Raw genomic sequence first — 24,987 nt, 5'->3', positions numbered from 1 at the left:
AAAAAAAAAAAAAAAAAAAAAAAAAAAAAAAAAAAAAAAAAAAAAAAAAAAAATCACTATGAGAAATAATAAATATGATAGCATACAAAAAACGCTATCGTAGACTTTTTATAGCGTTTTTCGTACGTCGTGACAGCTCATATTATTAAAAATATAAGACTTATATGGATATATATATATATTTTGGTAGGTAGCTCATATGGCTTCATCGCCTGCCTCGTACATCTTAAAAGTCTCTGTCTGTACAGGGGAATGGAAGACAACCAAAATTTGTACCAACCAAGATTTCCTCATTAACAGTAAGCAAGGATTGTGGTTTAGTACATAATTGGTGTGGGCTAAGCAGACATGAACCAAGCAATCCACTTCATATCCACATTCTAACCTACTTTAAACAATATGGTTGGTGAAAGGTACCAAAGCATTTAATAAAAAGAAATTACACCTAATGCAACCCAACTGTATAACCAGGATGATTGTTTTTTTTTTTTTTTTTTTTGGGNATTGGGTGCAGCATGAATATCAGAAGCAGAAAAGTTAGACGGGGTGTGTGTTTAGATTTGAAAGAGAATCTCCTTGAATTCTTTTTTCTTCTTTTTTGTTGGGAGAAGTTTATAAGGGAAATGGAAAGGAAGAGTTGGAATCCACTAAAAAGAAGGGCTGCTTTTGATGGGGAGTTTAGAATAGAGACACTGACATGAATATATGTAGTGTGTAAACTTTTGACAAAACCTCGGCTCTTTATTTAAGACGTGTAAATATGTACTTGTAGCCATTTATAAACTCCCCCTCTCATTACTCTTTCTTCCTCACCCTTCAATTATTTGAAACTTTAGTTATTTTGAACTTCTAAATTACCCAACTTACTACTAAAGAAAAAAAAAAAGCTTTTTGGTTGCTGTTGGTGTAAAGTAAAAGGGGAAAGTTTTTGAGTTCTGAAACGTCCACCCATCAGTGTTCTAAATTTCACACTTGTAAAGCTCCCAAGTTTATGCTTTATTCTAAAACTATCTATTTTATTTAATCATCTCCCCTCCCCTGCTTTACTTCCCCCCTTAAAAACAATCCCAGTTACTTGGTTGATTATACAACCTAAATGGAAATGGACTATGAAAGGCCAAATATTAGAATTCCAAACCCATGTCTTCCATAATCGAATAGGTTGGATTATAGTGATGCTGTATTATAATTTATCACAACCCAACTCACAAAGTTGAACAAAAAAATTGCCTTTCTGTTTTCACTATTATACTACTAATGGACATCTGAAGGGTTGAAATTCAGGTAATAAACTCAATCTAACACCTCCAAGGCTTTCACTGAATGACTAGAAAGAAAGTTACAACAAATAGGAATGCAAAGGAAAGAACTTGAAGACCTGTCGGTAATTAGTGAGCAGTTTTCTGTAGTGCATTCAGTATGGCTTGTGATAGCTCTTCAGCATTGTACTCGATTCCAAAGCATCTCATAACCTCCAGGTTTGGACTCAACAAATACCTGATTGTTTTTCCGCATTATACATACATTATTATTCAAGTCCTAATGAGAAAAAACACAGTCAGCAGTGTCAGGTGGCTTACATTTTGTGTGAAGAATCGATAAGATAATCGTTGCCATCCTCTTCAATCTTCTTAAAGTAAACACGGTATTCCTGTGCCATTTGCCTTACTGCTGCAACTGGCCCAGTCAGTCCTATAATTCTTGGATCAAACTCTGCAGTCCAAAGATGATGGAAAAAAAAATAAGGGAAACGTCCACCAAAATATATTTATCTGGACAATATGTATCATCTTCAGGAAGAGGAAAAGACTGACCTTTAAGGTAAGCACGAAGATGTGATGGGTTATCTCGTTGTGGATCAATTGTGACAAATACAGGTCGAACCTTGACGCTATGTCTAGACTCTTATTCACAGAACCATAAACAAATAAATAAAGCAAGAGAGGCAGTAAACGGCAACACCATATAAACGGATAGTGCAAATGTTGCAGTTTTTCAAGTAGTGAAATACCTAATATGTTTATAGCCTTGGACATAATCTGGAGTTGCTCTGGCACAACATCAGGAGACGAAGTGTAACCAAAGTAGAGGAGAGTCCAATTCCCCCGAAGATCTTTCTCTGTTACAATTCTTTTCTCTGTATCAATAAGAGCAAAAGGGCCCCCAATAACTGGTCCTTGAACTACGTTTACAGAGGTGCTTCCCTGCCCTGAGTAGAAGAAGACACTTTAGTTGTCTTTAAATCTGAAGCATTTAAATATTGTCCCCAAAATCAATCCGAAACTTATTCCACATGCTGACTCAGGCTCATTAAAAGTCATTCGTATGCCAAAATCTTCAGAGCATAAACTTGATCATGCAGTATTACAACGCTAATATCAACAAGTTTACCACTGCCACGCAGCACTGTCCCAGCAGGGTTGAAAAACTAAACAGAACAGCCATTCATATCAGGAGCTGTAAAAGCCCATAAATTCCCAGTATAGTTTAGAGACATGGCAAATAGGATATGCATATAGTGTTGAGGATTGTTGGGAGGGAGTCCCACATTGGCTAATTAAGGGGATGATCATGGGTTTATAAGTAAGGAATACATCTCTGTTGGTACGAGGCCTTTTGAGGAAACCAAAAGCAAAGTCACGAGAGCTTATGCTCAAAATGGACAATATCATACCATTGTGGATATCCGTAATTACAAACATATAGTGCCTGCTTATAAGCACAAATCTAAACATTTTCATAATCCATATAAAAAGAGGTTATTATTCAGGCCATTCGAGCTTTATTTCAATCTTCTACTTCCTCATTTCCCTATCCTATGCATAGAGGAGTCAAGGAAATCCACAACAACTACTGGATGATTGATTGCACAGCTACCTATGGTTTCTTGTGGTAAGAGACCCCCAATAGAGTAAAACTAAAAGCGAACAAATCATAGTTATATAGAACCTTGTATAATGGCATCCCAAGTCCTAACAGAACCGTCTGTGCTATATTTTCTTTCTTAAGTCTTAATATAGACAATAATTATGAAACTTATTTGCAGCGAAACTAATTAACATTGGTGACCAATATCAAATAAAAGAGCACAAACAAAAACCTTTCAAGACAGCTCTTCTCTCATCGTTATAATGAACAAAGGCAGCTAACCCAACAAACCCCATGACCGCAGCTGGCTGCACAAAAATACTAACAATAACAGTAAAGTAAAGAAATTGAAAAGGAGAATTTTGAATCTAAAAGATGAGGGAGGGTCAGGTCATACAATGATATAAGTAGCCCATGAACGAGAAGTATGTGCATCTACAGAAATGACAGGATGGACTTCTGGTCTTTCCTTATTGTATTTTGATGCTGTGGAATATCCGCAGGACCGAACGCTAATTGATGGATGTAACCTACATCAAAATTTCTCTTAGTAAGCAATGACAATCTAGCCCATAACTGTACTGGAAGTCACTTGATTATCAGCTACATGTCATGGTTTTACATTAGAAGAAACAGGACCCACGATTACGTAACTCCATACGATCGCAATTCAATATAATCGCATCTCGTGTGAAGTTAGCAAGCAAAACTCAGGAAAATTTGGCGAAAACCCTACGCTTCCGCTTGGTAAACCAATACATCGAATTGCATTGATACAAATGACAAACCAACTCAGCAGGATAATGGTTTGCACATGCGGCGTTCGGATTCAAAGATAGATAATCGGCAGCCATAAAAACACAACATAATACCAACACGCGAAGGATAGGAATCAGTTGTAAAGGGTTTAAGGGAAAAACCTCTGAAGTAGACAGCGAGCATGAGGGGAGTGGGGTTTGGAGGGAGAGAAAATAGAACGAGAAGTGAGCATATTTGTTCCGTGGGGAGAGAATTTTATGAGCTTCTGAACAATCGTGGCTTCGACCAAAGACCCATTTCAATTGTTACGCGCCTTGCTCCCCAAGATTGTCTACCTTCTAAAACTATCCCAATCGGCATAGATTTTGACTTTCCAGGATATCAATTTTCAGCCTGTAAGTGCAACACAATCTTGGTGCCCCAGATTCCTTCGCTTCCCTTGATTAAACAGCGACGCCGGATTGCGGTTCCCTCCACCTTCCCCCCCGCCCCCAATTCTTTAGAATGTTTTCTGGGCCTTTACTGCGTACGCCCCGATGTCCGTGCCAAGATTTCGGTCCACTCCTACGGCCTCTAAAAGAGCCCATAACTGGATGGCTTCTACCCTATACATTAAGGCCCAATCAAAATTCCGAAGCAATTACAATTTTTCTGCCATAACTCATAAATTTTTCTGCCATAACCCTCATTCATTGGAGACCACGAAGCCCTTCGAAAACATTCAACGTGCATACTCGAGGACAAAGGTTTTGGTATTACAAACCAGTTGCATAAAAGCCTAAGAAATTTAAAATCGTTACCGTACTGTCACAGCACAGATGGGCCAAAGCAGCAACCTAACCCAGTCCAAGTTTGACCCAACTCAAGATCAAACGCTCCAACTCCATCACCTTGTCTGCCCCGACACATCAAACTCCAATGTCATTAATTCAATAAAATTAGCGGTGGTCCTTGTAGCAGGTAAACTTTTTTTCCTTTTTCGTCTTTGTTTCTGAAGAAGTGGTTGCAAAAATAATGCGATTTGTCGGAAATAATAAGGATCAACGAATACCCACCTGAGGTTGAGTGGTCGAAATTGTTTCGGGCTTCTTATGCTTTATTTTTTGGGTACAAATTATGGAATGTGCAACTAAAATTAAAATATGATTTTAAATAGAAACTGATAATTTGGGACGATGGCGATGGGTTCTAACTTATTGTATTTGAATTTTCTCACATTCATGAATCTTCTTACCACCACCCCCTCCATTTTTCAACACTATATTTGTTAGGAATTCTCCACAATACACCATTTATTCGACACTTTAGTCACTTTTGACTACAAAGTCAAGGCCCACAGTAGACATGACTCTGATACCATGTTACTAATCATGGCTCTTCATAATACCATATTGTCCAAACTCTCAATAATCTTCAACAATATTAACATATATTGAGGGAGAGTTGGTCGTGTATTTGAAGTTTTTTTTTCCTTACGTTCCATACTTGCTCGTGTTATTTACTATTATTATTATTCATCCCTTCAATACAAAATATTAATTTAAATAGGACCATATCTTAATAGTCGTATTGGTAAGCTTATTCATTGGACGATGATAGGATTCATAAAGTCCATTGAGTTTAATATTTATTCTAACTCAACCTTTTATCTTTTTCTAAGGACGAAAAAAAGTGGAATCAAAATGGAAAATAATAATCAATTTCATACTCGATAAGTCTGTATCTTGAACTTGAAGAATTAAAAAACAATCAATTTCATGAAAGACCAAAACTTTATTTATCATGTAATCAACCACTCCACATTTCAAGTTTTGGGCTTCTCCAAAAGATCTAAAAGGAGAGAGTATTCTTTTATTATAAATTCATGATCATTCTCTAAATTAACCGATGTAGGACTTTCATCATCTAACGTATGAAACTCCCTCATACACACAAGTTTAATGAAACGAAAATGAATTGGGATGAATGGGAATATGGAATCCAATTATAGAGCAAGGAAGAACACACATTTTGATGTAATTGAGATAGAAATGATATTTGTTTGTACAAGAAATAAATAAAAGGCATTGAAAGCAAAGACCAATGAATGAGAACAAAAAAACGACGCCTAACCAAACTTTTTGTTCCTCCTTTCCATATTGCGTTCTCAATCCCTTTCTGACTATAGTTGAAGTAAATTGCAGGAATAGCAAAGGCATGAGTAAGAATCACGTTCCCAGAACTGTTCTCTGTTTCAAATATAAAAAAAAAAAAAAAGAAGAAAAGAAAAACAAACCCAGATTATGAGGATAGTGGATTACGGGGCCCCCATCTGGATACCCATCTGAATTGGTACAAAGTTTTTTACAATTATCAGATCCAAATGATGGCTTGAATTGAGGTCAGGCCACTCCCCACCTCCCCCCGCCCCTTCAATCCAATGGCTCTCATTAATGGCCTTCCTCTTCCTGCCTCCCGCTCATCAATCCAACCCACAGTTTCACTCAATATGACGCCAACGTCTCATCATTCTCCTTTTGTTTCTTTCATAACCAAATTATTGTTCTACCTTTAACCTTTTCTTAATTCCACTTTTTTTTTTTTTTTTTTTTTTTCTTTTTAATTATTATTATTATTATTCACACAAAATATGATTCTACCCTTCAAAATGTGAAAGATGTGAGGCCTCAACATCAACCATAAATTACCATAGATATAGATAGATATGGTGTTGTCTACAGGGTCCAAAATCATCATAATTAGCATACATATTCAACTTGGCTTCTGCTACATCTCATCTCCAATAGGAAAACGAAATTTGATGTCTACTTTGAATTCTTTGTACTCCCAACACAACGCCAGGATATCACCCCTTATTATAACAACAACAGCCGCTTTCATTTGCCCCATTTTGAATTAAATTGCCTAATAGCCCTATTATTATCAATAAATATGTTCACAACAAAAATAAATCTCTCAAATAAAATTCATGCACGCACCGACACTGCATTACCCATCCACTTACAATTTTCTTATTTTCATTTACATAATTATGTTTAAAATTCATTCATTCATTCATTCTCTTCATATTTTGTTTATGGTTTTTAATTCCCTACTCTTCTTTTTTTGTTAATCTGTATTTACTCTGTTGCTTTTTAATTTTGTTCTCATTANTGAAAGTACAAAATTGGGCTTGGGATATGTGTGGAAAAGTATAATGATGGTGGTGATTTTCTTGACTTTTTGTAATACTCAACAACCCTCTCTATTGATTCATTTTATTTATATTAAAAAAACAAAAATCAGAAAATGTTTAATCAATAATTGTGATTTGATTTTTTTTTTTTTTTTTTAATAGGGTTTTTGGTGGTATAATATTATTTAGATTAAGAGCGGATGAAAAGCAGGCAAGTTGCATTTACTTTGACTCTGTTTGTAGCATTCTGGAGTTTCCATCTTATCTCACATGGATGCCCCACGTATGATCCTTTTCCCGTCGAGTAAAACCACGCCCAGAAGCAACCTCTCCTTTTCGCAGCAAACCCCTCTCCCCCAATTATAAACACCACAAACCCCCACCCTTCTCTCCTCTTCTTCTTCGTCTTCTTCCTCCAAATTTAAGGGTTTTCAGTGGAGCTTCCACTGTACAACTCCACCTCTGCAACCTCCGATTCTGTCGGTTGTTTTTCCGGTGGCTTTTTTCTCCCCTACCCCTTTCTCAAATGGGTTTCTTATGATATTATGAGGGGGCAATCGGCGGCAGAACAGCTTTAATTGTTTTTTTTTTTTTTTTGGTTCTGCACCTGTGGTATACTTTGTGTGTGTGTCCGTACATCTTGGCCTTGTTTGGGTGTTTCGTGATGGATTCCGGGAGTAGTGCAAGTATACAAAGCTCGAGTGGCGGCGAAGAAGAGTACGATTCACGCGCGGACGGGGGGCTCTCTGGTTTCTTAAACAATCCGTCACGGCATGTCGGCCCCATAGCTACTAAGCCCAATCCACCCCCACCATCCGTACATCCTCCAGCGACGCACCACCCTCATTCTTCCTCTTCCCTCTTCGACCCTTTCTCCAACTTCGCCCAATATTTACCCACTCGATCACCTCAAAATTCCCTTCCCAATCTCGACTTCCTCTGTTCCAGAAACCCCAGGTCCGACCACGACCCGATCCAACTTCCCGCCTCCATTTCCATGCTCCCTTCTTCCTTGACGGCCACCAATAGTCAATTGCAATTGCAACTCCCTCATCAAGTCACCCCAACTAATGTCCAACCTCCACGGGGTTTAACTCTCACCGCGGATCGAACCGACGTCGTTCATAATCATAACAACAACAACAACAACACTGGTACTGGTCGTAACCCGAGGAAGCGAACCCGAGCCTCGAGGAGAGCCCCAACCACCGTCCTCACCACAGATACTTCCAATTTCAGAGCTATGGTCCAGGAATTCACTGGGATTCCAGCACCTCCCTTCACACCTGCATCCTGTTTCCCCAGAGCAAGAGTAGAGCTTTTTGGCGGCACCTCCTCCACCTCTTCCCCACCCTACCTACTCCGCCCATTTCCCCAAAAGCTACCTCCCTTTCCTTTCAATTCCCCTGATACTACCACTACTACTACTACTACTACTACTACTACTACTTCTACAAATACTTCCCTTCTCTCTCCATCCTCCCATTTTCTTCTCCCCAAACAGAATCATCATCTGTCCTCTATTTTCAATCTCCAGCCCCCTCCCCCTCTCCACCCACCTAATATAAATCTCCTCGCCTCCGACCTTCAAGTTTCCCTTGATACTGCCCAAACCACATCCGAGCCCCGTCCTAATCACCATCTTCATCAAACGCATCTCCCAGAAGAATTCCTTTCTGGGAATATTCTTCCGCCAAGTTGGGACATTGGCGGCGGCGGCGGCGGAGGAGGAGGAGGAGGAGCCAAATACTGTGGCGGTACTAGAGTTAACAACAACTATTCAGCCTCTTCTTCTTCTTTGGATTTTCATGGTGATAAAGGGGGGTCCTCCGAGAATGTGACGACTAGGAGTGAAGGTATGATAGAATCTTGGATTTGTTCGTCAGATTAATTAATTAATCCTCATACCCAGATGCTTATGAGGCATGAGAATCACAGACCCACATCGAAGTAGAGGTATAATTATCCAAATCACTCGCCTTCCTCTCCCCAATTTTATTATGTACATCACAATACAATACACTTCCATTTTGGGATTTCCTCTTCAATTTCTCATACGTTTCTCTTCTTCTTACATATTCCTATAATTATTATTCCAATTCTCACACTCTCTTCTCTTTATTTATGTTCTTAATATTTCCAAATAATAAAGGGAACAGACAGCTTGGTGTTGCTACTGCTAAACCATCCTCCTACTGTTTCTACATTCTCAGACTTCACTTCTTTGCAGTAGCCTAGTAAGCAAGCAGCATGGCCTCTCATGTTTCTCATCTTTCATTTCACTCTCTCTCTCTCTCCACTCTCACCAGACAACATGTTTTTTGTTCTTTTATTAATTAAATAAATAAAAATAACAGCGGCTATCATAATTTAGGAGCGATTAGAGGCGAGATTTGAGGAATGGGTAGCCGCCATAATCTGTCTGGGATCTTTAAACCACTACATTTTTATTTCCCATATGCATTATCTTCATGTGCATTACCAATTCCAAGTCTGCAGGCATATGTGTGCCCCAAATTAAAGCTCTAACCTCTGGAGCTTGTTAGACCAATATACGACCCTCCACAATGATATGATATCGTCCATCATTCCCTAAATTAGTCGATGTGGAACTTTCGTCATCCAACACCTCCCCTCAAACAAAATACCCCTCCTCTTAATTGAAACTCGACTCTTTGTCTTAGTCATGCCTTCGAGGAAGCTCAACTCATTTTCTCGACATTTAAGAATTTACTAATCTATTGGCACGACTAAATTTAGGACATGACTCTAATACACAAACACGACTCTCTACAATGGTATGATATTGTTCAATTTGAGAATAAGCTCTCGTGACTTTGCTTTGGACTTTCCCCAAAAAGTCTCATACCAACGGAGATAGTATTTCTTGATTATAAACTCGTTAAACTCCCATTTTCTGTTACAAATCAGGGGTTACATGAGGTAGATGATATGAAATTTGGTAATGTTTGAAGATGGAAACAATGTTCATAGCATTGGCGTTATGCATGCAATTATTTAAATGAAAAGAGGATGAAAAAAAAAAAAAAAAAAAAAGGGGGTNATGAAGCACATGGGAATTCGTGAGGGAGAAGCACCAATTTCGAAGTTGGTGCTTGATTGGACTATCATTGTCTTTATTTTAATACCATCATAAATGCTCTAATGTTTTGGCGGAAATTGTAGTTTTGTTTACATGCAATTTGTGTAATCAACAACGCATTCAAGTCACCTCTAATCCTAGCTCACAGGGTGGAGACCACCCTCTTGAACTCCAACAATTTCTTCAATTTCCATAATCACCCACTTCTCTATCGTAATCGAGATTAACCTCCTAATTCATTTAAGATACTATAAACCCTACAAAAAAGAAAATTCATGCAGCTTATTACTATATTTGTAAATCAAAATAGATATGGATTGGACCCATAATTATCAATTATATATATATATATATATATATTTTGGGATTTAAATCATAAACTTAGTATGATTTTAAATTGAGGTTTAAGAAAAATGGAAAGAATATGTTAGATTATTAATGTTATTAGAAAGGTGAATAATTGAGCCTTTTGTGTCCGGCATACAACAATGATGAGGAATGGGGTTTTGTAACTCCAGAATTTAGGCTCTAAAGTTTAATTTGATCATAATGAAGCGTTAATTGTGTTGACTTTAGCATTACCATAACCCTTTCTAAGAGCTCATTTAATTTTATCATAAAAATTTCAAGATTCGAATATTTTAATGTTTTGAGTAGTAGGATCTGATTGGATGACATGGGAATGGATGCTTTCGGTGACTCATGTTCAACCAATCCCATGCTCACACGTTTCAGCTTCACGTCATGCTCGCGTCATATACTTCACTTCTTTCTTTGGGCTGGGCCTCATGTCGATTCTCTATTTGGGCTTCGGCCCAGTATTCTGGCTATATTTCATATCCAATTTAATTTTGTCGATAAAAGTAACGAATTAGATCCCTTCCTTGGCTCACACTGAAAGCACTTTTTTTGAGGCAACAAATATTGAGAAAACTAAGTAATTGGTAGCTAACCCCATTTAATTATACAAACAAAATGGTGAAATTACTTCGAAAACTATACATTTTCAAATCTGATTCAAACAAAAGATTGGTCCTTCATTCGGGTCAACAAGTGCAGCTTCAACGAACATCGCCCAAGCTGAAGCCTTGGGTCAACACACTTCTCCCGTGCCGCTCGCTGCCGATTGAGGACAAAGGGCTTCAAAATTCGTAGCGGGGAAGGCTGTTTGTGGACACCAAACAGCGTTCCAAGATGAAATCTGAGGCACTGACATTGATATTGGTGAATCTGGCTGCTATTATGGAGAGGGCCGATGAGTCCCTGTTGCCTGGAGTTTACAAGGAAGTTGGAGCTGCTCTTCACACCGATCCCACTGGCTTGGGATCCCTAACTCTCTTCAGATCTCTAGTTCAGTCTTCTTGTTACCCTTTAGCTGCTTACTTAGCTATGCATCACAACCGCGCCCATGTCATCGCTTTAGGGGCTTTTCTCTGGGCCGCCGCCACTTTTCTCGTCGCCCTTTCCTCCACATTCTTGCAGGTTCGTCTTTCTCGTCTCTCTCCATTCACGCATCTCCTGTAAGCCCTGCATATCTATGTCTCTCATTTCAAATATTAGTGGACACTAACCTCAAAATTTGAGTAATCTTATTAGGAAATGTATTAAATAGTGAAATTTGAAGTAAAAACATAATCAATTTAGACCTTATATGTTAGAAATTGTAATTCTACACAATGGTACGATATTGTATATAAGCTCGGGTAAATTTACTTTGGGCTTCTCCAAAAGATCTCATTAGTATTCCCTACTAATAAATCCACAATCTTCCACTAAATTAATCTACGTGGGATTGATGATCATATTTAGGTGGCAATTTCCAGAGGCTTAAATGGTATCGGTCTTGCCATAGTGGTACCTTCCATTCAGTCCCTCGTTGCTGATTCCACTGATGATAGCAACCGTGGCTTGGCTTTTGGATGGCTACAACTAACTGGAAATCTTGGTTCGATCATTGGTGGTCTTTCTTCTGTTTTAATGGCCTCCACATCTTTCATGGGAATCCCCGGATGGAGAATTGCCTTCCATCTCGTTGGTCTGATTAGTGTCATAGTTGGTATGCTAGTATGGCTTTTTGCAGACGATCCACGTTTTTCCGAGATTGATGGAACAACAAAGGACCAACCACGCAAGCCATTCTGGTCAGAAATGAAGGATCTAGTTAAAGAAGCAAGGTCAGTTTTAGGGATCCAATCTTTCCAGATAATAGTAGCTCAGGGGGTTGCAGGATCATTTCCCTGGTCGGCTTTGTCGTTTGCTCCTATGTGGCTTGAACTCATCGGCTTTTCTCACGAGAAAACAGGATTTCTTTGGACTCTCTTTATAATTGCTGGTTCATTGGGTGGCCTTTTTGGAGGAAGAATGGGAGATATCTTATCAAAACGCTTTCCCAATTCAGGAAGAATAGTTCTGTCTCAGATAAGCTCAGGTTCTGCCATTCCTCTGGCTGCAATTTTGCTGCTGGTTTTGCCCGACCATCCATCCACAGCGTTCTTGCATGGACTGGTTTTGTTCATAATGGGTTTCAGCATGTCATGGAATTCACCAGCAACTAACAAGTATGTGTTCATCAACTAGAACAAAAATCTAATGCACTTTACAGCTCTATACAATATGGCAATTGCTGCATTCTGAATTGGTGTATTGTACAGTCCAATATTTGCAGAGATAGTCCCAGAGAAGTCCCGGACGAGCATCTATGCATTGGATCGATCATTTGAGTCGATTCTGTCATCGTTTGCTCCTCCTGTTGTTGGTGTTCTGGCCCAGCATGTGTATGGATATAAGCCAGTTGCAAGAGGATCCTCAGATTCTGCTCAGATTGAAGCTGATAGAGAGAATGCAAAATCACTAGCCAGGGCACTCTATACAGCCATTGGTATTCCAATGTCACTGTGCTGCTTCATCTACTCTTTCCTGTATTGCTCATATCCAAGAGACCGAGAGCGAGCTAGAATGCACGCCCTGATAGACTCTGAAATGCTGCAGCTGGAGTCTACTACTACTATTACTACTATTTCAATGGCAAAAGATGTGGATGATAAGGATCAAGCAGAGATCGACCTTATCTATGAAATTGAAGGCAGTCTTGATTTCAACGACAGCGATGAAAATCATCTTCTTAGTCATCAGCTAACAGTTTCTGATTCTTAACCATAACTTACAGGAAATAACGCGGGAAATGTTGATCAACGCGATCCAAAGCAGCATTTGATGCCGATTTGTTGAGTTCATCTGCTTTGAAACTTTACCCCAAAAAATACGATATTTTTGTAATTACGGTCGCTATTTCACTGCGTGGATCACTTCATTGACAGTGATGAAAAACATGTTGTTCCTGGTGAAGTAGTAACAGAGATGGATTTGGCATCGTAGCTCACTATAAAAAAGTATATCTGATATGGAATTAAAAGAGGTAAACGGAAGGAAACATATATTCGATCTTGAGCCTAAAGCTTTGATACCAAATGAGACTTGGAAATCACTGCAAGGGAGTAAGATTTGAATTACTTTCTATATTTGAAGGCAAGAACATTGTTTGAGATTCAAATTATTTTACAATAAAGATCGATCGTGTCTAGCTTGAATGATTCGTGTTGATCAAATATTTCAAGGCAAGAACACTTGATTGAGATTCGAATCACTCCACAAGCAAAATTGATCATGTCGAACTTGAATGATTTTACATGCAACCTAAATTACATAGAATTGCAAATAAACTTAGTTATTGGCTAAAGAACCGTACAAATGCTTCTCTTACTATATTTTCCAAGTCTACTTACAAATACAGTATACATAATTTTATATAATTTATTAGCATTTAAAATTTACACAACTAAAATAGACGATCTGTTCCTTTAGTGATCCACATGGGGAGAGATTCCACCATCATTCATTTATGAGCCATCTTTAAAGTGCCCCGCAAAAGTAACCCCCTTTTCCCTTTCCACTTTTGGTTCCGTTTCACTTTGGTGTAAGTAAGTTAAAATTTTGATTTATATATAATCATAATAGTAGATCGGTAATAAATTTTAGTTGGATGTTAATTTTTCCACTCATAATCTATAATTTTATATTAATTAACATGTGATTCAATGGGCGTTTTGATACATAAGATGAGACAAATCAGTGGGTGCTAGTTTGGTCCCTTCTCTTGTCGTTTTGGAAATCTAATCAATGGAGACATAAATACAGATCTCTTCACAACATCAGTCCATATGAGGTGGAGCTTTCTGTGAACTTCGCTATTTAATTCCCACATGGGTCCCACTACGATCGGACGGTGGAATCTTTCCCTTCTCCTATTTACTCTCATCTTCCCAGGAATGAGCCTCCGCGGACCACCACAAATTCACTCCCACCACGGGCCCATAACTTAGGATCCTCGTTTCTAACCCGGGTTTGCAGGTCACCCGTAAGTCCGGTGGGCCAGCCCAAGATAATAAAAACAAAAACTATATTATAACATTAAACATAAATCAACGTTGATTAGTTTTGTAAATAATAATAAAAAAAAGCATAAACTATTTAACTTAATAATTACGTTTCAGATATATGTTTATAATAAAAATTATTGGAGATAAAATAATGTTTAATAATAATGAATATATGTAGATCTTTTAATTCTTAGAAGTAAAATATTGGACATTAATTTTTTGTGACTATATTCTTTAAAAAGGTTAGTTGGAAATGAAGTTTTAGTGAAATTATAGGTGAAAAAGAAAAAGGGTCATCTAAATTGTAGACTCTTTTAAAGAAGAACAAATGAGAAAGGAGTATTGTAAGAGTATGAGTTTAAATTGTCAAAAAGAGTGGAGCAAAAGATGAAATAATTGATCACGGAAAGCGATGGGAGGCAGCCACGACACAAGTGAAAACGCGTACACTAACACTAATACTGCGCTCTGCTACCTATGCTTTGCGTTGCTTTGCTCCATTCCATCGCCATGTGAGGCTGACCTATTTAAAAATGTATTCCTCATCCCCACCTTTTGCATTGACATCCTCCCTCACTCCCTCACTTCCTTCTACTTCACTCACCTCTTCGAATTGAGCAGCTCTTGCAGAGGAGAACCCAGATTTCGGAAATGGTGGGTTTCAGAGCTTCCAAGGTATTTATGCTCTTTCTTGTTTTGGTCCTTTTTGCTGCGGCTTCTCTCTTATGTGTGCGCGCACAATCTGAATCTCCAAATGGAGGGTTGTTTCGGGGAGGAGGAGGAAGGAGAGTTTTGGAGGCGGTGGAAGAGGAGCACCCCAAGAACAAGAACAAGAAGTCCACCGATGCCTTACCGACCAAAACTCAGAACAAGCTCCTTAAATCTCCCACCCAATCCTCAAAAAACCAGACCAAGCTCATTAGCAACAATTTCTCCACCAAAAACAAGACCATGCTTGGTAAAGCTAAGAATTCCACGAAACTGGCATCTGGTGGTAACCTGTCCAAGGTTGGGCTGAAGAAGCTCAATGCCACCGCCAAGTTCCCAAAGCTGAATTCCACATCGAAATCCTCCAATTCTACCAAAACCACTTCGTTCTCTGCCAAGAAATCTTCAGATCTACTCAAACTAAGCACACCCAAGAACAAAACGACGACGCCCAATTCCACAAAGCAATCCCAAACCACCCATCTCGACAAATCAGAGAACAAATCGAAGCAGGAAAAACCCAAGAAACAAGCTCAGACCAAAGCAAAAACCGGTTGGGTCGACGAAGATGAAGACGATGATTTGGTGTCGGAATTCAGAGATCTAACCACGAAATTTCAGAAAACTTTGATCCCAGACCTTGCGAGAATCTCCACCACTTCCAAGGCATACATTACGAAAGCCAACAAACAAATGACAATGGGATTTAAACCCATTGTGGGTAACAAGTATGCATCCACCATCGCTTCTCTCATCTCCTTCGCATTCATTTTGATTCCGTTAATCTTGGTGAGTCTTTTATTCAATCGAATCAAGGCTTATTTCTCACTCCAAAAGGTCCTAATCTTCATCCAAGTGTACCTCGCAATCTACTTCGGCATCCTCTGCTTCTCCTCCGTGGTCACTGGGCTGGAGCCGCTCAAATTTTTCTACTCCACCTCGCAATCCACCTACATTTGCTTACAGGTGATGCAAACCCTTGGATACATCCTGTACCTGCTGCTACTAGTGATGTACCTGGTGCTAGTGTTCTCCACCGACTGTGGGATGGGGTCGAGGATGTTGGGTCTGGCCCAGACCTTCGTCGGGTATGCATTCGGGTTGCATTACTATGTGTCGGTGTTCCACAGGATGGTTCTACACCAGCCGCCCAAGACAAACTGGAAAATTCATGGGATTTACGCCACGTGCTTTCTGGTGATTTGCGCGTTCGCGGGGGCGGAGAGGAGGAAGAAGGCCTACTTGGAAGAGGACGGAGCAGAGGGCAAGAAGAGTTGATTCAATTGAATGCAGATTTTTTTTTTTTTTTTTTTTTTTTTTTTTTTTTTTTTTTTTTTTTTTTTTTTTTTTNTTGTTTCGTCTTGAATCTCTTACTGTTTATTGTTGGGCATTGTAGCACCACCCCAATTGATGAAAACCAAAGCAAAAGAAGGGTGCCATTGGGGTAGCCTATTATTACTCTATTCTTCTATTACATCACATTATTGTTGGCAAACAAAAGTAGTTCTTTCTTTGACTTTTGGTACTCAACTCTGACTCCGGTGATACCCCTTGGGGGTCCATTGGGATTGGAAGAGTAAATTGCAGAGTGAAATGGGGATTGATTTTGTCTGTTTTGGAAGATGGGAAGGCGTTGTGTCGGTGGCTGTCGGTGGCTGCGTTGCGATGGGGGCTGTTTTTATTTAATGTACCCACCGACTTTTGAACGTTGAAATGCGGCTACTTGTTTCATTAACACACCCGCGATGGGGGACCTTCTACCCCTCCAAATTGCCTCTCCTAGGATTTATAATACCCACCTACCTTTCTTACAAATTCACGTTTTCCAAGCTCCAATCTCGGTTCCATTATGGAACTTCAATACGGGTTCGCTTTTAAAAATAACTTAAATAAACCATGTTTTGGGGCTCTAATAAGGATCTTCTTCTTCTTCAACTCTAATAAGGAATAGAGAAAGAATGTTGGTGATTAAGAGCAATGTTCCCGTAACGATCCAGGCCCACCGCTTTGGTGTATAAGAGCAATGTTCTTGTAACGACCTAGGCTCACTGCTTTGGTGTTTAAGAGCAATGTTCCTGTAACGACCTAGGCCCACCGTTTTGGTATTTGAGAGCAATGTTCCTGTAATGACTCAAGTCCACCGCTAGCAGATATTGTCTTCCTTAGGTTTTCCATTTCGTGCTTTCCCTCGTGGCTTTAAAATGTGTCTGCTAGGAGAAGGTTTCCACACCCTTATAAATGTTGGACATCACAATTCACTCGATCCGGGGCCCAGCGTCCTCACTGGCACACTCTTTCCTTCCTCCAATCGATGTGGGACCGCCCTCAAATCCACCCCCTTTTGGGACCTAACGTCCTTACTGGCACACCGCCTCGTGTCTACCCCCTTCGAGGAACAGCAAGAAGACTGACACATTGTCCAGTGTATGGCTCTGATACCATTTGTAACGACTCAGGCCCACCGCTAGCAGATATTGTTCTATTTGAGTTTTCCCTCTAGGGCTTCCCCTCAAGGCTTTAGAGTGCCTATGATGGTAGGGGAAGGTCTCCACACCACACCAACCAACTTGTGAAAACACAATTCCAATATCAATTCCAAGTGGGATCAGTCAATTGGGTTAGCTCCATATAAATCCAAGTGGGACCAATGTGGGATCACTATTTAGAAGATGGAGTTGGTGTATGGGTTGACCTGTTTGACCTTTGCTTGCTCATTCGCACATTTCTCATGTCCTTATTAGGAAATGTGGAATAAATTAAGAGGGATGTTATTGGTAATAATAAAAATAATATTTTTAATGCCATGTTGATATTTATTATATACTTGTCCTAGTCATCGTCTTGTCATCTTTTTTATGCATAATAATATTTAATAGAAAAATTAAATTAAAATGAAAGATGGTCAAACCAATGCAAATGCTTCTAAGATAAATTAAAAAGATATATAGTAACAGATCATAGCATGATTATTTAAAAAGTAGACTATAGTTTAATAAAAGTGAGACATTGCGAAGGAAAAAATGGGTAAAATTTGAAGGCCCAAATGAGTTGGGTAGGTGGAAGAGGTGGATATAAAGGGAGGGAGTGTGTTGGGGGCCCAAATGGGTTGGTGCTGGCGAAAGAGAAACAGGAGGAAGGCGCTGCCGCTGGTCCCCTTCCGAAGCTTAGTCCCAACTCTGGCGCTCTGTTACTTCACCATTTGCTGCGCATTTAGAGATTTCAGTGAAAGGGACGTCGCTTCACACTCACCTGAAAAACATTGGCCTTTCCTCCGTTGCAGTCCAGTCCACTTCTTATTTCGAAACCCAATTGACACATAGAGAGAGGTCCATCCATGTCATGTCACAACTTCTAGGAGTTTGTCTTCTTCCTTCTATTATAGTGCGCTACCTGCCACTCCCTGACCCCACCCTTCCACCTTCCTCTGTCGGCTCCTGACCTTCAACCTTCCCATCCATTTCTCTTCCCGCTTTCATTTCATTTCAAATATCTCTGTGGTTTACATGTGATCATCAAATACTTTTGGCCTAATCAAGACGACACCTTCAACACCCAAGTGAAATACAAGAATACGCTACAAACCCACTTTATTTGATTTCCATTAAGAAGCGTGCAAGCCCCCGAGGTTGTGCACCAACCCAACCCAACCCACTTGATTTGGCAAAAAATTCAATTCTAAAAGTGCAACATTTTTGGTCATTCCATCTTGGAACCATCCCCTCGCAAATTATAAAACTTTCCATTTAGGCTTTCCTTTTCCACTTCCCCAAATTCTGCAATAGTAAAAATGGGTACAAATAATTCAATTTCATTGCCACTCTCGTTTATTTTTTATAATAGCGGTAACAATAATTTTTGTAAATTAGTGGTCAAAATAATGGCCACATTCAACGCCTAACAAAACTACATTTACTCATTTTATTTCTTATTCGTATTCAATTTTTGGAACATTATAGGGGTATTAATGTAATTTCACATTCTTCAATTTGAAACGGTAAAATTGACAGGCGTGTAAGGAAATGGGCCAGCCTCGGAAGCTAAAAGGAAAACCCTAATAATAATGGAAAAATAAGTCTGGCCCACTGGGCCCGTCTTCTTTTTTTTTTTTTTTTTTTTTTTTTTTTTTTTTNTATCCTTCTGCAGCAATATTCTCACGCGCACTTTCTCGCGTGGTACTCTGCACCCATTTTTAGTGCGAGACTGCAACACATTTTCACGTGTGACATCACAACTGTACGTTAGATTCCACTGTGGTGCGCGTGGGCCTTTCTTGGTTGTTTGTGGAAATTAAAAATTTTAGCATTGACAGCGCTTAGCTATTACATTGCGAGATCTTCTTGATTGTCGGAATCTAAACGCCAAAACGTCGTCGTACCGCCCACCACCACGGGTCTTCTCTCTCCCTCCCTTCAGTCCTCATTTTTGTAGCAGAGAGCTCTGAATTGAATCAAGACGGAACGCTTTCCCGAATTTTTGAATTTTTTTCTTTTTCCCCTTTGCCTTTTCTCGTTGTCGCTGACGATCACTAGCTCGCTACTCAGCTCATTACAAGCAGCTTTAATAATATTATTATTATTTTTGGCTCCGAGGTATCTCCTTCGAACCTGCTATTTCATTGTTTTCTAATTGTGATTCCTCGATGTCTGGAAAAGAATAAAGATAACAGTATGGTTGAATCTCAGTTGCTTCTTTAATTTTTGTTTCTGATCATTTTTTCTTCTCTTTGTATTTGTTTAAGCCTTTTCTTTTTGCTTTATCCTTTNGTCGTTGGTTTTAATTTTAACGTTTTTATTGCTTAAAGCTGTCGCCTTCAGATCTGTGTACGTATGCCAAGCACAACTATAGGGCTATGCTAGAATCAAGCTAGTTCCTTTTTTGAACTCCTTCTCTAAATTCTCAGGTCAATTTCACTCTTCTTTTCAGTACAATTTTGTTGCTCAAAAGTAACGCGACCCAATTCTTCATTGATCTGGAAAGCTGCCTGATTTACATAATTTCGTTTTCGCCTCTGATGCGGATTGTTACTTTTCGAGTACCCCGAGTGTTCTTAGTTTAACTCGATTTTGCTCTATTTTTTGGAATTCATACCAGCGATTTTGTGCAAATATTGGTGTGTTCTTGTAGTTGTACGGTATGCTCTAGACTGCAATTTAGTGTTCTGTAAAAATCTGTGCCATTTTGGCAATGCATATGGATGTTTTTTCATGTATTTGATGAATGAATGAAACAGATAATCGGGTTGATCTGAAAGAGAGATGTGATTTTGTGAAGGGGTACAAAAGATTTGAATATTTGTTGCTCATACTGTTTATCTGGTTTAGATGAATTGTTGTGCGTCTGATATTCTGCTATCTTCTTATTTTATTTGCAGTCTTGTTGATTTTGTTTGAACCAACTCAGTAATGAGACTATAGTTGTTGCCCTTCTGATACTTTACGTCGTTGCGAGTATGGAGAAAGCATCTGCAGATTGTCCTTATCCAGGATGTTTTTTTTGTGTCATGAAAGAAGGTAATCCTAGTAAGCGCAGAGCGAGTATCTTGAAATTCTTTAGGGAACTTCCTTCTCAAGATGATGATGGTCAAGTTCTTCCCATTAGTGGCCTTTGGAACACAGCAATGGCACATCCTAATGATCCTGAGTTTATTGAATTGGGGATATTTGAGTGTATGGCTGCACTTATATGGAAGGGACTGAAAAATCGTCGCTGGCTTTCTCATGACCAAAACATTTACATTCCGTATTACGCTGCACATATCATTGGATCTTACACGATGAACATGGAGGAGTTTGCTGAGAGTGCTGTGCATGCTGGGGTAATTCCGCCTCTAGTTGAACTTTTGAGGGGAAGGTTAACTTGGGTTGAGCAGAGGGTAGCTGTTCGTGCCCTCGGTCATCTGGCGACATATGCAAGTACTTTTCCTGCCGTGGCTAGTCATGCCGAGATACTTGAGCTCTCAATTCAACTGGCAATGAGTTCTCTTGAAATTGTTTATACTCACTTTTATCAGTATGTAGACAGAAGGCTTAGTTATCACTGTGATCTGCTTACTCGTGGAATGGGCGGAGTTGAGATGGAATCCAGGAAGGCGGAGGAATGGGCCAGTCAGTTACAGTGTTGGTCCTTACAACTCATCAATTGCTTTGCATTCAAACCCGAGTTTCTTCCGACTATATGCAAGCCCGAATTCCTAGTAAAGCTACCTGGCATGTGGGGCGGTCTTGTTAATGAAAATTCTCCAGCTGGTATTGGTTTATTAAGAACAATCTGCCATCATAAACTTGGCAGGGGACCTGTTGCTTGCTGTCCCAGTATTATTGAAGCATTGTGTAACATTGCCCGCTCTTCAGACGATTGGCAGTCTATGGCTATTGACTGTCTCATGTGGTTGCTTCAGGATCCAAATACAAGCCATAAGGTTGGTATCCATCTCTCTTTCCTTTTCATGTTGTCAATGATGCTAGTCATCACAATTCCTGTCTGTTTCAGTGATGCTTTCTTGGAAATTTGAACTGTGATCCAAAATCTCTTTAAGATCTTCAAATACAGATTGCATATAACATATTAGTCCCAATAACTTGGAAGTTTTTCTCATCAAGTGTGGTTAATTGTGCCATTGTATTCCCAGGTGATCGACAAAGCCGCTCCTACACTTCTGGATCTTGCAGAGATATCATCCCTGGGTGATCACAGGAAACTGGGGGAATCCATAATTAATGTTCTTCAGGAATGTATCCAATCACAAGGGAGCGGACGCAATTCTATCAGCAGTCGTACAAAGGATCAGATCGAAGAACTATTAAAATCAAGGCAGAGACTCAAGTGGGAAAAGAATATGCCAAAAGAGGATCTCCGAATCAAGCAAGCTGCAGCGCTAGTGATTAAGCTTGAAGGAAATTCCATGTTTTCATCAGGAAATATATCTGCAGCTGCATCCAAGTACTCAGAAGCTCTAGCATTATGTCCCATGAGATCCAAAAAGGAACGAGTCGTTCTGTACAGTAATCGTGCCCAGTGTTGTCTTCTGTTGCAGCAACCCTTGGCTGCCATTGGTGATGCCACACGTGCTCTCTGTCTTCACAATCCCGTAAATCGTCATGCTAAAAGTCTTTGGAGAAGAGCTCAAGCATATGATATGCTTGGCTTGGCTAAAGAAAGTCTATTGGATGCCATATTGTTCATAAACGAGTGCTCACAGTCCAATGACCCCGATCTTTCATTAAGGCAAAACAAGGTTCCTGACTACGCCGAGCGACTCGTTAAGAAGCAGATGCGTGCAGCTTGGTTATTCAGGGAGGCAGCTATTAAACATGGAAATGTCCAATGTGAAGATGGTGCTGGTGATGTCTATGGTAGAGAGACTGATGATTCTGAATGGGAAACAGCCAGCGAAAGTGATATCGGAAATGATGGAAGGGACGAAATGGGTGACGAAGAAGACGACGACGAAGACTGCGATTGGAAGGATGAAGATAAATACGATAAATCTTCAATCAAAGGTAACTTCGAACTCATTTATTCTGGGTAACTGAGATGCAATCTGTTGACTGCTACTGCTTTTTACAAGTTCTTGCATAGAAATTTGAATGGATTGTTGATTTGATACAGAGATGTAGCCATGGATTAAATGTGCAGCTTGCTGAGAACGAAGCATAAATTGGAGGAACCACAAAGCAGCTGTGAGCATTACATTAAGCAGGATCTGAAGAAATCATCTTTCTGATCATTCATTGTTCAAAAAGTAAAACTTGAATCTCTTTTTGTTCTTACTACTCATGATTTTGTTTTCCCCAAACTTAGTTTTCAATCGAATCCCCAACTGTAGAAAGTGAATTAGGAATGTCTAGAAGTTTTCTCTCCCCTTTTTTCAGAGTGATTGATTTTTACAAGCCTGTGTACATACAGAATTCCCAGTGTTCTTTTATTTTTAAACTGCATATTCCAATCTTATCATTGATTCTCGTACATGAATATGCTGATTTCAGATTGTTGATAATCATAGATGACCCAAATTTATACCATAACTGTATCATATATTAACCAAATTTATACTCAAACCATATTCTAGAACCGAAAATCAGTGGCATTGGCCACTGGGGTGCTTAGGCGTTACCTCTCCCTCGGTATCTTCAAAACCGCCTCCTCAATCCTCTTCCTTCCATCCCTACTTTAGAACAATTTGATGCATAAACAAGTTGCAAAAAGAAGCAACAAACACTGAAAAGCTACCTCTTTGGCCATAGGGAACTCGCCACTATCCCATATTCTAATATGTATATGCACACAGAACTCTCTTCACACACAAAGATTGCTACTTTATGAGAAGCTGTAGCTGTAAAGTTTCTTAGAATAATTAATATCATTGGGGAAAATTCGATAAGGGCGAGATCTTCTACCATTGTTGTTGATAAGGTTCAAACTCAAACCCTCAATTCTTTTTTCTTGTTTACTGACGTGTTGCCCACCAATTGGGTCTTCTTTAGCTCTATCCTTATCAGTTCATGAGTCCAAAATCAAATCTTTGGCGAATATAAAACTAAAGCCAACGAGAGGGAAGAAGCCGACCCTTCTCAACCAGCTATATTGTGCTTTGCTTTGTAATTTTGTATCAGTTGAAGATCTTGATATGGATTCTTCGATCTGTGTTGCAATTTGGCATAAATGATTATACAAATGATTCAATTAATTTCATATTTAATACTTGTAAGATGGTGTGCAGAACCAATGAGCTAAAGGTTATACAACTTGAATCCATGAGCCAAAAGACCCATTAATTTAAGAGCAGAAACCTCAATACAACTCTCTTCTGTGATTGGAAGAGAAAAGAGGTCGGCTAAGTGTCATTTTCATGGATAATCGAGGTATGGTGAAGGATCAAAAGGGCTTATTATAATCAAAGAAATCTTCACTGCTATCTCTCTTGTAGATTACAAATGATTCAGTGGAAATTTTTTAGGCATATAATGGACATGGAAGTAGCTTCCTTCAAAACAAGCACTAACTCCCTCTATAAATATTTTTAGGAGTCCATAAGCCTTCTTCACCACACAAAGAGAAAAAAACATAGGCCCTTTGATCCTAACTTGCTCTCTCTCTCAATAATGGGTGCCGCTAAAAAACTCTGTTCCTTCAGCTGCGAAATCAGAATCCTACAAGCCAAGAACATAGAGTTCATATCTCCAAAGAATCTCTTTGTTAGATATTATCTTTCTGCAGGCAACAACAAGAGGATTCGTCTGAACACGAAGCAAACCTCTTCCAATTCCGAGTTCATATGGAACGAGTCTTTCTGTTTGGAGTGTTTGGGTTCAGAAGACTCCATCCAGAGCCTCAAACAAGCAACCGTCGTCTTCGAGCTCCGGCGGGCTAAAACCCAACATGTTTTTGGCAGAGTTTTGGGGTCGTCGTCATCGTCTCAACTTCTGGGTAGGGCTGAGATCCCTTGGAATCAGGTTTTTGAATCGCCAAACATGGACATTGACAGATGGGTGTCGTTGGTTTCTGCTAATAATGGGTCTGTTCGTGAAGGCTTTAAGCAACCGAAATTGAAAGTGGGGATGAGAGTGAGAGTTGCAGCAGAAATGGAGATGGAGAAAAAGAGGAGATTGAGGAAGTGGAGCGATGAGTGTGGATGTGAATCCAAAGTGGGGCATTTTTGTGGGGATCATGAGTTCTTCGCCCTTGCTGCTGCCATGGAATTCTTGTAGCCATAAAACCGTCGTTGCTTGTAAATTGAAGAGATACCATATTCTTGAATCTTTCTAACAATACAATACCTTGCATTTTCCAACCATCTTGTATCTCAATTTATTACCACTATATTTGAGACCCTTTTGATATGTTTCTTGTGTTCTAAACCATTAACAAATTGGACCAAATTTCTGAAATTGACAAATGGGTGTCATTGGTTTGTGAAGGCTAACACACACACTAAAAAA

The 24,987-nt window shown here is 39.4% G+C and overlaps 6 protein-coding genes across 13 annotated transcripts; 5 read left to right on the top strand and 1 right to left on the bottom strand.

The window, feature by feature from the left end:
- Window positions 1-126: 126 nt before the first annotated feature.
- LOC111804095 (protein SCO1 homolog 2, mitochondrial) lies at window positions 127-4,301 on the bottom strand. Of its 3 annotated transcripts, XM_023688780.1 has the most exons (8): window positions 3,789-4,300; window positions 3,266-3,398; window positions 3,101-3,176; window positions 2,012-2,209; window positions 1,815-1,904; window positions 1,581-1,713; window positions 1,379-1,497; window positions 127-385 (listed from the first exon to the last, which is right to left on the bottom strand). In XM_023688780.1, the coding sequence occupies exons 1-7, from the start codon at window positions 3,857-3,859 to the stop codon at window positions 1,389-1,391; spliced, it is 810 nt and encodes a 269-aa protein (XP_023544548.1). In that variant the 5' UTR covers window positions 3,860-4,300; the 3' UTR covers window positions 127-385; window positions 1,379-1,388. The 3 variants fall into 3 exon arrangements, with proteins under 3 accessions (XP_023544548.1, XP_023544549.1, XP_023544547.1); XM_023688781.1 differs by lacking the exon at window positions 127-385 and having other exon boundaries at window positions 1,125-1,497; window positions 3,101-3,189; window positions 3,789-4,301; XM_023688779.1 differs by lacking the exon at window positions 127-385 and having other exon boundaries at window positions 1,125-1,497; window positions 3,789-4,298.
- A 2,704-nt stretch (window positions 4,302-7,005) lies between these two features.
- Window positions 7,006-8,986, top strand: LOC111804092 (rho GTPase-activating protein gacII-like). 3 transcript variants are annotated; one of them, XM_023688775.1, is made up of 3 exons: window positions 7,006-8,658; window positions 8,715-8,758; window positions 8,955-8,986. In XM_023688775.1, exons 1-2 carry the CDS (start codon window positions 7,467-7,469, stop codon window positions 8,729-8,731), a joined length of 1,209 nt encoding a protein of 402 aa, XP_023544543.1. In that variant the 5' UTR covers window positions 7,006-7,466; the 3' UTR covers window positions 8,732-8,758; window positions 8,955-8,986. The 3 variants fall into 3 exon arrangements, 2 of the variants coding, with proteins under 2 accessions (XP_023544543.1, XP_023544542.1); XR_002816461.1 differs by having other exon boundaries at window positions 7,006-8,758; XM_023688774.1 differs by lacking the exon at window positions 8,955-8,986 and having other exon boundaries at window positions 8,715-8,850.
- A 1,872-nt stretch (window positions 8,987-10,858) lies between these two features.
- LOC111804088 lies at window positions 10,859-13,287 on the top strand. The gene is made up of 3 exons (XM_023688771.1): window positions 10,859-11,387; window positions 11,715-12,463; window positions 12,557-13,287. The coding sequence occupies exons 1-3, from the start codon at window positions 11,100-11,102 to the stop codon at window positions 13,056-13,058; spliced, it is 1,539 nt and encodes a 512-aa protein (XP_023544539.1). The 5' UTR covers window positions 10,859-11,099; the 3' UTR covers window positions 13,059-13,287.
- A 1,434-nt stretch (window positions 13,288-14,721) lies between these two features.
- On the top strand, window positions 14,722-16,384 carry LOC111804090. The gene has a single exon (XM_023688773.1). The coding sequence runs from the start codon at window positions 14,993-14,995 to the stop codon at window positions 16,325-16,327; it is 1,335 nt and encodes a 444-aa protein (XP_023544541.1). The 5' UTR covers window positions 14,722-14,992; the 3' UTR covers window positions 16,328-16,384.
- Window positions 16,385-19,384: 3,000 nt separating this feature from the next.
- Window positions 19,385-23,014, top strand: LOC111804269. Of its 4 annotated transcripts, XM_023689010.1 has the most exons (5): window positions 19,962-20,180; window positions 20,280-20,322; window positions 20,421-21,467; window positions 21,678-22,548; window positions 22,658-23,014. In XM_023689010.1, exons 3-5 carry the CDS (start codon window positions 20,499-20,501, stop codon window positions 22,663-22,665), a joined length of 1,848 nt encoding a protein of 615 aa, XP_023544778.1. In that variant the 5' UTR covers window positions 19,962-20,180; window positions 20,280-20,322; window positions 20,421-20,498; the 3' UTR covers window positions 22,666-23,014. The 4 variants fall into 4 exon arrangements, with proteins under 4 accessions (XP_023544777.1, XP_023544780.1, XP_023544778.1 ...); XM_023689009.1 differs by lacking the exons at window positions 19,962-20,180; window positions 20,280-20,322 and adding an exon at window positions 19,385-19,638; XM_023689012.1 differs by lacking the exons at window positions 19,962-20,180; window positions 20,280-20,322 and adding an exon at window positions 19,829-19,949.
- Window positions 23,015-24,150: 1,136 nt separating this feature from the next.
- LOC111803703 lies at window positions 24,151-24,756 on the top strand. The gene has a single exon (XM_023688228.1). The coding sequence runs from the start codon at window positions 24,151-24,153 to the stop codon at window positions 24,754-24,756; it is 606 nt and encodes a 201-aa protein (XP_023543996.1).
- The last annotated feature ends 231 nt before the right edge of the window (window positions 24,757-24,987 follow it).

Source organism: Cucurbita pepo, chromosome LG10 (genome assembly GCF_002806865.2).
Source record: "Cucurbita pepo subsp. pepo cultivar mu-cu-16 chromosome LG10, ASM280686v2, whole genome shotgun sequence".
In the NCBI taxonomy this organism is placed as follows: domain Eukaryota; kingdom Viridiplantae; phylum Streptophyta; class Magnoliopsida; order Cucurbitales; family Cucurbitaceae; genus Cucurbita; species Cucurbita pepo.
Note: the sequence above shows the minus strand (reverse complement) of the source record. Positions and strands in the feature narration are given on the sequence as shown.